Source organism: Dendroctonus ponderosae, unplaced genomic scaffold (genome assembly GCF_020466585.1).
Source record: "Dendroctonus ponderosae isolate FM_Combo_2020 unplaced genomic scaffold, Dpon_F_20191213v2 Dpon_F_20191213_11, whole genome shotgun sequence".
NCBI lineage: Eukaryota > Metazoa > Arthropoda > Insecta > Coleoptera > Curculionidae > Dendroctonus > Dendroctonus ponderosae.
Window position 1 is genome coordinate 5,291,034 of NW_026017213.1, and position 11,676 is coordinate 5,302,709.

Here is an 11,676-nt window from a genome sequence, read left to right on the forward strand (position 1 = left end):
ACCGATTTCCAGGAGTTTCCAGCTACTTCCTGTGTTAACTCACGTTGTAAAACCAGAGCTGTTTGGGTGTTTGCGACGTTATTTGCCTAAGTAAAGCCGCAGCCAAATTGCGGTTTAACTTTCAAAGGGCATTCTAAATTGGGAAAAGTTTCCTCAAAGCGAGTGACCGTGGCTCCTTCATTGATTAGCGAATACTTTAATTTCCTTTCCCGCCCGATTCCAGGATGGAAAACGCTTTTTCTGGAAAGCTGAAAAACGCCGTCGGCCTCCGAGCTCCCATGAATATGTATGAGATTTTCATTTCGAATTTCGCTCTATTAATGCCCTTCTCGGGACGCCTTGGCGCCAGATGAACATTGGGGTGCTTCTAGGGATTTTGCGTTTTTCCCCTTCACTTGCATTTTGAGTTAACAAGAGTAACCTCAGAGTAACCTCAAAGTAACCGAGCTGGAAACCACTCTTTGGCTGAAACGGGGCGAATATATTATTTGAGGCGAGAAGTGGGTGGAAACAGTCGCATGGAGCTTCTGGATAACCAGTATTGGGTTTTTCTTTGATAAGGCTTGGTTAGGAATACCTAACCTCTAAAGAGATGGAAGCAAACTCCTTTAGGGAGCTTGCCGAGTTCAAACAGCGTATATCTCCGAAACGGTTTGAAATATCCTATTAGTTGCCTGCACCTTTTCGATGGCCCATTCGAGGACTTTTATACCTTAGTTGCGTTTTTTAGAAATTCCTAACCTGTAAAGAGATAGGAGCAGAAATGTAGCAAAAAAATGTCAAACTGCTTTTTTCTCGGAATGGGTGAAAAATATCGATTGAGCATGAAACAAAATCTATAGAACACCTTGATAGGCATTATGTTTTCCTCTGGGGTTAAGAGATACCTGGGGTTAAGAGATAAAGATAAGGGGTACCTCTAAAGAGATAGAGCTGATTTTGTTAAATTATTGCACATTTTATTTTATATTTCTTAAACGGTAGCAATTAAGTGAGAAACGATTAGGACTTTTCCGATAGAGACTGTCAAGAGCTTCGTTAGTTTCCTTGGGTTTTATCAAAAATTCCTAACCTCAAAAGAGATAGGAGAAGAACTCAGGCGAAAAAATCCAAAACTGCTTTTTTCTCGGAATGGGTGAAAAATATCGATTGAGTCCTTAGAACAATTTCGCTAGGAATTATGTTTTCCTTTGGCGTGCAACGGAATTGATAACCTCTAAAGAGATAAATCGGTTTTTGGCAAATTTTCGTACATTTTCAATTATATTCTCGGAAAAGAGGGGGAATATCGAAAAAATAATTGGAACTGTTTCGATAGAAACTATCGAGAGCTTAGCTTTTCTCATTGGGCGTCATCGGAAATTCCTAACCTCCAACGAGATTTGAACAAAAAAACAAATCTGATTTTATTTTGTAAATGATGAAAAATCTCAATTAAACTCCAGTTACCAGTTTGATAGAGCGTTCCGAGAGCTACCCTTCCCTCATCATGCGTCAGCGAATTTATAAACTCTAAAAAGATAGAGCTGTATTTCATAAATTATTGCAGTTTTTCAAGTATATCGCGGAAAATGTGGCAAACATCACACAAATCATTAGTAGCTTTTCGATAGAAGCTATCAAGAGCTTTGTTTTTCTTATTGTGCTTTATCGTATCTTCCTAACCTACAAAAAGATCAGAGTAGAATTTGAGCGGAAAAATATAAAACGGCTTTTATCTCTGAATCGGTGAAAAATATCAATTAAAACCTAAGAACCAGTTTGGTAGAACGTTTCGAGGGCTATCGTTTCTCCTTCAGGTGTCAAGCGAAATTCATAAGCTCTAAAGAGATAGAGGTATTTTTGTTAAATTAAAGCGCATTTTCTATTGTACTTTTTAAGTAGTGAAAGTAGGTGAAAATTTCATAAGAACCTTTCCTCTAGAGCTATTCGCGCTCTTTCCCTATTTTCATGGGATTTATGAAAATTATTTAGGGTTAAATTTAAGTAAAAATGTCAAATTTTCGGAAAATGTCCAAGGCTAAGAGATTAAATCTCCGAAATTGTTTGAAATATTCAAATAGTCCTCAGGTCATTTTCGATAGTGAATCTTGACAGCTATCTTTTGCTCATAAGAATAGACTAAGAATATCTAACCTCTAAAGAAGTAGAAGCGAAAATGTCTTCTCTTCGGGAGTGCACTAATTTTAACCTGCTTATATCTCCAACACCCTTCGAAATTTCCAATAAATTCTCAGGGTTTTTTCGATAGTCCGTAACAAGAACTGTTTTTTTTTCAAGAAGGTTTCACTACGAATACCTAACCTCTAAGGAGATTGAAACCACAATATCTTCCAAGTCTTCCGCAGTGTATAAACAGCTTATATCTTCACAACCGTTCTAAATTTCCAATTAGTCTTCGGGACCTTTTCGATAGTACGTCTCGAGGACTGTCTTTTGTCCATAAGGTTTTATTAAGAATACCTAACCTTTAAAGATATAGCAGCAGAAATGTTTTCTATGGTGGTGAGCGCGGTTTATAAAGCTCATATCTATGAAACCGTTCGAAATAYCCAATTAGTCRTTAGGATCTTTTTGATTCGATGCCTCAAAAGCTATGTTTTTTYAKCAMGGTTTCACTMAYAAGACYTAACCTMTAAAGAAGTAGAAGCAAAAATTGTGTCTATTCGRGAGTGCGCGAAATTGAAACAGCATATCTCCTCAACCGTTTGAAATTTCCAATCAGTCCTTAGGACCTTTTAGATAGTCCGTCTTAAGAACTGTTTTTTCCGGGAAGGCTTCGCTCCGAATTCCTAACCTCTAAGGAGATAGAAGCAAAAATCTTTTCCAATTCTTCCGCGGTGTTTAAACAGCTTATATCTCCACAACCGTTCTGAATTTCTAATTAGACTTCGGGACATTTCCGATAGGACGTTTCGAGGACTTTCTTTGGCCAATAAATTTTTAGTAAGAATACCTAACCTTTAAAGATATAGCAGCAGAAATGTCTTCCATGGTGGTCAGTGCGGTTTATAAAGCTCATATCTACGAAACCGTTCGAAATATGCAATTAGTCGTTAGGACCTTTTCGATTCGATGCCTCAAAAGCTATGTTTTTCATCAAGGTTTCACTCATAAGACCTAACCTCTAAAGAAGTAGAAGCAAAAATTGTGTCTATTCGGGAGTGCGCGAAATTGAAACAGCATATCTCCTCAACCGTTTGAAATTTCCAATCAGTCCTTAGGAGCTTTTAGATAGTCCGTCTTAAGAACTGTTTTTTTCCCGGAAGGCTTCGCTCCGAATTCCTAACCTCTAAGGAGATAGAAGCAAAAATCTTTTCCAAGTCTTCCGCGGTGTTTAAACAGCTTATATCTCCACAACCGTTCTAAATTTCTAATTAGTCTTCGGGACCTTTTCGATAGTACGTTTCGAGAACTTTCTTTCGCCAATAAGTTTTTAATAAGAATAGCTAACCTCTAAAAATATAGAAGAAAATACTTCTGTGGTGTTCGGCGGGGTTTATTAAGCTCATATCTACAAAACCGTTCAAAATATCCAATTAGTTGTTAGGACCTTTTCGATTCCACGCCTCAAAAGCTAAGTTTTGGCATCAAGGTTTCACTAATAAGACCTAACCTCTAAATAGGTAGAAGCAAAATTTTTTTCTATTCGGTGGTGCGCCAAAAAACAGCTGATATCTCCCAAACCGTTTGAAATGTCCAATCAGTCCTTAGGACCTTTTCGATGGTCTGTCTTAAGAACTGTTTTTTCCCGTAGGGTTTCACTACGAATACCTAACCTATAAGGAGAGGGGAAAAAATATCTTTCAAGTCTTCCGCGATGTTAAACAGCGTTTATCTCCGAAACCGTTCGAAATATCCAGTCAGTCCTAAGAACATTTTCGATAGTCCTTTTCCAGGACTATGGTTCAACATGAAGACTTCAGCATCAGCAATATGCCCTACGAAAAAAAACCAGCCAAAGCGAAAGTTCACCGATCAGATCCGGATATCGTTGCACACATACGTTTGCATGTGTACTTTTGCATAGTTTATCACTCGATTTTTTTCTGATTTCCGCCTGTTAACCTTTTGTTTAACTGCCGTTGTCGCTGCATGCGGCCCATATCTTCAGCGGCTGTTTTATGTGCCACTTCCTCAATCCTTGGATTAGGAAAGGTCAAAATCTAGACCGCAATCTAGCAACCGTTTCGGGCTGGCCGAGTTGAAGGTCTTCTGGGCAATCTTTCTAAGCGTCGTCGCCTTCTTCGGCAAGTTTCCGGTGTGTTTTCCCAGTTGCACCAAGTGAAAGCTCGCAGAAGGGAACTTGTCCACCTGATGTAAATATCCGCACGCTGAAGAAAGGCCTTGAAACCGGTCAGGTCGCTCCTGCGGGTCATCGCAGGGTCCATCAAAGCCATAAAGCCAGCAGGATGACCGTTTGAAGCAGACTCTTGTGGTAACCAGTTCTGGCTGGGCAGCAGCGCCGAACCATAGTCACATTGGACTTTAACGCACAAAAAATTCAACAGCGTGCGAATGTAAAGTTGTGGGTGCAAAAAAACCCGCGTTTTTATCAGTGCCACTTAGGGTGTGGTGGACTCTTTGTGACCTCATAGACGCGAGTGGTACCGGACTTTTATACGGAAAACACATTGTTGTGCTTGCATTCCGGCTCGACTACCAATGGGTACCAATTATACACCCATTGACAATAATTTAATGAGCGTTTTGCATTTTTAATATTCCGACGCTCTCTTGACTGGGCGTCGTGTTTGCTCTCAGACTCAGTGATTCCGTTCAACAATGGTGAAGATGTTTGAGGTTTTTTCGCGGGTTTTCAAGTGGTTCGGCGCGAAGGGTGCGACGAAGGAACCCCAAAACCCTGTGGAGCCGTTTTTTATGTACCTGAGCGTTATTGTAGGTAAGATCTAGCTTTATATTAATGAACAAATGCCATTAAAACTTAAAGTTGCCCGCAAAAAGCTTCGCAGTTCCATATAAATATCCACTCCAATTCACCAACAGCTAGTTGATTGGAAAAAAATTGGAAAAACTCCCATTGGGGCAAAATTATCTGGACAGATAACGTAAGGCCTTGTCTATTGAACAGTATTAAAGCCAATTATCTATTTACTGGGGCTTAGTTGTGAGTTACGAATTTTTGAAGGTGGGTTTACGGTTGGTTGTTAACTTCAACTCACCAATAGCTGGCTGACTTGAAAAAATTGTAAAAAAATTAGGAAAACTCCGATCAAGGGGAAAATATCTACATAGATAAAGCAAGGACTTGTTGATTTTACAGTGTGAAAATCAGTTTTTTCATTCGGCGCAATTATAAGCGACAATATTTTGAAAGTAGGTATACTTGCCAACTTGACGCGTTCCGTTCAATAAGAAGATGACTTGAAAAAAATTTACACACATGGGAAACTCGCCAATTATGGCCAAATAATCCGAATAGATAAATTAAAGTTTTCTTTATTTAATGGTATGAAAGTGGATTATTTGTTGTAGGTCAGTTGTGAGTGAGGATTTTTGAAAGGAGGTTTGCCAACTTGCTACATTTAATGCGCCAATAGAGTTCGTCTGAAAAAATTATAAAATAATGCGAAAAGCCCGGATTAAGGGGAAATTAGCTGAGTGTATAGAGCAACTTCTTCTCTATTTAAGGCTCTTAAAGATGTTTACGCATTCCGGTGTGGTGGGAAGCTGGAATTTTTTGAAAATAGACCTGCCAACTATGGTGCGGTCCAGATTGAAATATTCTGTAACAAAATTGAGAAGGCGTCTATTAATCCAAAACTTTATTGGTGTATCAACAAAAGTACCCTCTATATATAAAAGAAAAATATTTCGTTCTATTCCAGCCCAAAGCAAAGTTAAGTTGGTTAAGTGCAAAGTTGCTTGTTAACTTCAATTCACCAATAACTGGGTGACTTGAAAAAATTGTAAAAAAATTAGGAAAACTCCGATCAAGGGGAAAATATCTATATAGATAAATCAAGGACTTGTTGATTTTACAGTGTGAAAATCAGTTTTTTCATTCGGCGCAATTATAAGCGACAATATTTTGAAAGTAGGTATACTTGCTAACTTGGCGCGATCCGTTCAATAAGAAGATGACTTGAAAAAAATGTACACACATGGGAAACACGCCAATTATGGCCAAATAAGCCGAATAGATAAATTAAAGTTTTCTTTATTTAACGGTATGAAAGTGGATTATTTGTTGTGGGTCAGTTGTGAGTGAGGATTTTTCAAAGTAGGTTTGCCAACTTGCTACATTCAATGCGCTAATAGAGTTCGTCTGAAAAAATTATAAAATAATGAAAAAAAGCACGGATTAAGGCGAAATTAGCTGAGTATATAGAGCAACTTTTTCTCTATTTAAGACCCTTAAAGATGTTTACGCATTCCGGTGTGGTGGGAAGCTGGAATTTTTTTAAAATAGACCTGCCAACTATGGTGCGGTGCAGATTGAAATATTATGTAACAAAATTGAGAAAGCGCCTATTAATCCAAAACTTTATTGGTGTATCAACAAAAGTACCCTCTATATATAAAAGAAAAATCTTTCGTTCTATTCCAGCCCAAAGCAAAGTTAAGTCGGTTAAGTGCAAAGTTGCTTGTTAACTTCAATTCACCAATAGCTGGTTGACTTGTAAAAATTGTAAAAAAATTAGGAAAACTCCGATAAACGAGAAAAATATCTATATAGATAAAGCAAAGACTTGTTGATTTTACAGTGTGAAAATCAGTTTTTTCATTCGGCGCAATTATAAGCGACAATATTTTGAAAGTAGGTATACTTGCYAACTTGRCGCGWTCCGTTCAATAAGAAGATGACTTGAAAAAAATKTACACACATGGGAAACWCGCCAATTATGGCCAAATAATCCGAATAGATAAATTAAAGTTTTCTTTATTTAACGGTATGAAAGTGGATTATTTGTTGTGGGTCAGTTGCGAGTGAGGATTTTTCAAATTAGGTTTGCCAACTTGCTACATTCAATGCGCCAATAGAGTTCGTCTGAAAAAATTATAAAATAATGAAAAATAGCACGGATTAAGGCGAAATTAGCTGAGTATATAGAGCAACTTTTTCTCTATTTAAGACTCTTAAACATGTTTACGTATTCCGGTGTGGTGGGAAGCTGGATTTTTTTGAAAATAGACCTGCCAACTATGGTGCGGTGCAGATTGAAATATTCTGTAACAAAATTGAGAAAGCGCCTATTAATCCAAAACTTTATTGGTGTATCAACAAAAGTTCGCTCTATATGTAAAAGAAAAATCTTTCGTTCTATTCCAGCCCAAAGCAAAGCTAGTAATTTTTGAAAGTAGGCCTGCCTTTGCGAAAGTCACGGTAAATATACCGATTAGGAGTCGGAAATTGTTCAGATGTTTTTATTAAGGCAAAGCTTTATCCGTTGATAGAAGAAGATTTTGCTTCAACTTTCAATCAACTTTCTATTCCGACGCTAATGGAAGTGACGACATTTTTGAAAAAGGCCTGCTAAGTACGCTACGTTCCATACACCGATGCCTGTTTGCAAAAATCGCGCAAAAATTAATAATGCATCGATTAATCCAAAATTTTACCCGTGGCTAGAAGAATGTTTTTGCTATTTAACAGTGAAAGTAGCAATTTTCTAGTCCCATCCAAATATAAGTGAAGAATTTTTTGAAAAAGGCCTGCTAAGTGCGCTCCATTCAAGACACCGACTGAGTTTGAAATAGTTGTAAAATTGGGTAATTCTTCGACTGAAATGAAACTTTATGCATAGATAGAAGAAAGTTCGCTCTATTTAACACAGTAAAAACTATTCTTTTATTGCGATTGAGGTAAACGTTACGATTTTTTTAAGGTACCCCTACCTAGGAAACAGACTAAAGTGAAACCTGCAATTTCAAGTGCGTTGCAAAAAGTTTCTAAACTCTCACAAAACGGGGACTTTTGAATCGAATGGAGCAAATATTACCGTATTTACAGGGGTAAAATACAAATATCTACCCAAGTCCACTTAGGAGAAAAAACATTTTGAAAGTGCCCCGATTGAAAATGCAAAATAAGACAACTCGGCTGGAAAAAAATTAAAAATGTCTTTAGGAAGCACGCAATTGAAACCGGCTTGCCCACACATAACAGACAACCGTTTTCCTCTATCTGGCTCTATTTGTGAAAAGCGAAGTTTCGAAAATCCCCCTGCTGAACATGCCAAATTCCAACAGCAAATCAAGCTTTGCCTGCAAAAACTGCAAAATTGTGTAGAAAACAGCACTTCAAAGGGAATTTTAAGAGCCAGTAACCAAGTGTGTTTTATTAGGCATTTAAATTGGCGTAAACAACACACAATTTCAATACAGGAAGCATTTTAATGGTTGATGGAGGCCGGCAATTCATCCACTAATTTGCTGATTCTTATGTAATGGGACCAGCAAGGTTGAAGACATCTAAGGACAGTTAATTAGATAAGTAGAGTAACGACCGCTTAAAAGCGTGCGCAAAAAATTGTGTTTATTGAAAGAAAAACGGCAGACGAACAGATCACGACAAAGAATTCCAGTTAAGGACAATTTAAGTGCTTCTTAAAGCTTGAGTAAATATGCAAGCGCATCTGGGGTTTCCCCCTGCTTTCACGTGCAGAAAACGGGTCATTTGCGCATTTAATGACACAAATATTGTTTTTTTTCAGCATACCTAACGGCCTTTACCGGAGGCTTATCGGTAGCATGGACCTCTCCAGTTATCCCCAAATTCCAGACCGAAGAGAACCCTTTCAACCACACAGTGTCCACTACGCAAGTGGCCATGCTTGCGTCCTTTCTTCCTTTGGGAGCGGTTTCCGGACCGATTTTAGCAGGTAATTTCGGATTGAAGAGAATGTGGAAGAATCTCGACAGGTTTTCCTATGTTAATCATCCCTTCGGCGTGGTTTGCGTTCTTAGGACGATGCGTGGAATGCGATCAATTTAAGCCGCAGGCTGCAGGATCAATGATCTGATGCCTGGCCACTTTTCAATCGATTGATAAATAATGATTTTTGATTTCTTCTAGTGCAAAAGGCCAGCAACAATGCGGCAAAACTGGTCACGATTCCATTAATCAAGCATATTTCATGAACATACTAATGCTAATTCAGTTTCCACCTTCATGATGTATTCATGTATTCATCGCCTTTCATTCACGCGCTTATATCATCTCAATTTATGTTCGAATCCTGTTAGTTTACATTTTTATTTGATTCATTATTAATTCATTGGTTAATTTATGCGGGACATGAGAAGTTTTTGCTGGAAATCGGAGTTTGTAGGTGTGAACAAACGAACCAGCCAACTCTTTTCCGGGTCTGTAAAAGTCCTAATTCTTCTCTACTATTTCCAAAAAAACTTTAAGAAAGGAAGAAACCAACAAACCGAGGTGAAGGATTATAGAAGCGACTCTGTCCTGCTAATTTACCCACAAAAAAACGTCTGAACTCTACCACATTGGGAGAAACTTGTGCTAGAAAATCAAGTTTTTTAACTTTCACCGACTGAGGGCGAAGATTCGTCAAGCCTCTAAAAGGAAAGAGGTTCATCAAACTCGATGTAGCGTCTATAGAAGATTAATTGATCTTCTAATTAATGACAAAATGAAGTTCTGGACCCTGCTGGTTTTGGAGCAATTTAGGCTTAAACAACGGCGTGCTACGTTTGGAAGCACCGAACGCAAAGTTAAAGTGAAAATCCAGAAAATTCAACAAAGTGGAAAATCCATGAAGAATTTCCAGAGTTTATAGAGGGGCCTTCACTCCACTAATCGGTAGAAAAAAAGTTTCTGGACTCGTCTGGTGTGAACGGCTCGCTAATTTTGTGAGGACTGAAGGCGCAATTGATTTTTTTTTCAAAATTCGCCAAACCTCAGGCAGACGCAAAATCTACATAGTTTTTTTCGAGTTTACAGAAGAAAGTTTGCTCTATTAGCCAGTTAAATAAGAAATTTACCAGCTTTTCTCGTTTGCTGTAACTAAAGTTTGAACACTAACTTGTGAGATTTGTGTGAACCAGAAAGGCAATTGAGGTCGGTTTTTGAAAATTTACCAAACATACGAAACGAGAGAAATATACACAGTCTCTACAGCTTTTATAGAACTGACGTTCTTGTATTAAGGGGTTGAAAAAGGAGTTTCGGTACTTGGCTGGTTTAGAAGCAACTGAGGCTTGAACATTGCCATGCGAAATTTGTCAGGACCCAATGCGCGGTTGACGTTGGTTTTGAAAAATTGCAAAATCTCAGGAAAACTCTAAAAATCCAGAGTCTTTATGTTGTTAATAGAAACGACTTTTCCCTATGAAATGATGAAGAAATAAGCTTCTTAACTGGGCTGGTTTTCGAGCAACTAAGGCTTGAACAGTGACTTGCAACATTTGCCAGGACAAAATACGCAGAAGAAGTTCGTTTTAAAAATGTGTAAATCCTTAAAAAAGCAACAAAAATACAAAGTCTCTATACCATTGATAGAAGAGACTTTTGTGTATTAAGTGGTTGAAAAAGGAGTTTCTGAACTTGGCTGGTTTACCAGCAACTGAGGCTTGAACATGAGCAGGCGAAATTTGTCACGACCGATTACGTGGTTGACGTTAGTTTTGAAAAATTGCCAAACCTCAACGAAGAGAGAAATATGAAAAGTTTTTGTAGCTTTGGTAGAGGCGATTTTCACCTACATACGGCTAGTAAAGGGAAGTTCCTAGCTTGTCTGGTTTGTGAGCAAAGTAAGTTTGAACGTTGAATTCGGCAGAGCTCAAAATGCCGTTAAAGTTGATTTTGAAAAATCTTCAAGCCTCGGGGAAAACAGTCACGTTCAAAGTCTTTATAGCGTTTATAGAATTCACTGTCGCTGAATCTACTAATCTACTGAATAATCCGAAAATTTCCTTTAAATTGTACGAAACCCTCATTTTTGCAGACCGTAAATACTGGGCCAAAAATCAACGTTTCCACACAACTGCACCGTCAGCTTCAAAAAATCATAACTTTCAATCTAGAGCAACTCGCGATTTGTAATTCCGGGACTTTATCGAAGACACTTTGATCTGGAAACCTTGAAAATTTCATTTAAATCGCACCAAACCCTCATTTTTGCGGGCTTGGTAAATATTGGGTCAAAAATGGCCGGACTCAAGGCGCTGTTGAAGGTGGATTTTGGAAAATTCTCCAAACCTCAGGAGCGGATGGAATCTAACAATTTTTTATGAGCTTAAAGATCGGGTCTTCCTCCGCTGATTGGTAGAAAAAAAAACTTCTCACCTCGCCCAGTTGGCGAGCAACAAGAAGCTTGAACATCGACCTGCTAAATTACGCAGAACCGAAGACAAAACTCCCCTGATTCATGCATACACCCGTTCAGAAGCGCTGCTGTGTAAACCCCAGTTCTCATAATCCATTAAAATCTAGTTAACCAGCAGGAGGAATGTGTCATGGTTCTGTGGTCAAATGTTCCAAGTAACTCAACCTTGAGGGTAAACCTGACCAACTGAAATGCGTACTCTCATTAGCATAATTGCCCACTGTCTGCAAACCGGCAGGTCAAGTTTCTTGGTATCCCATTCTGGTCAAATTACCGTACCATTTACCTGCATTCTAGGGGAACTTTTCCTGAGACGCACTTTATTGCATCAGCAGCGCAAAAAAAATTATTCTCGAAAAAAGCA

General features: G+C 38.4%; 1 protein-coding gene across 2 annotated transcripts in view; it reads left to right on the forward strand.

The window, feature by feature from the left end:
• Positions 1-11,676, forward strand: part of LOC109534246 (facilitated trehalose transporter Tret1) — a 24,943-nt gene that overhangs the window by 10,740 nt on the left and 2,527 nt on the right. The window contains exons 1-2 of one of the 2 annotated variants that reach the window (XM_019899842.2): positions 4,310-4,903; positions 8,679-8,846. In XM_019899842.2, coding sequence (XP_019755401.1) covers positions 4,786-4,903; positions 8,679-8,846 — 286 coding nt within the window. In that variant the 5' untranslated portion in view covers positions 4,310-4,785. Of the gene's footprint in view, positions 1-4,309; positions 4,904-8,678; positions 8,847-11,676 lie in introns of those variants that run through there. The other variant, XM_048662739.1, reaches the window with a different exon arrangement.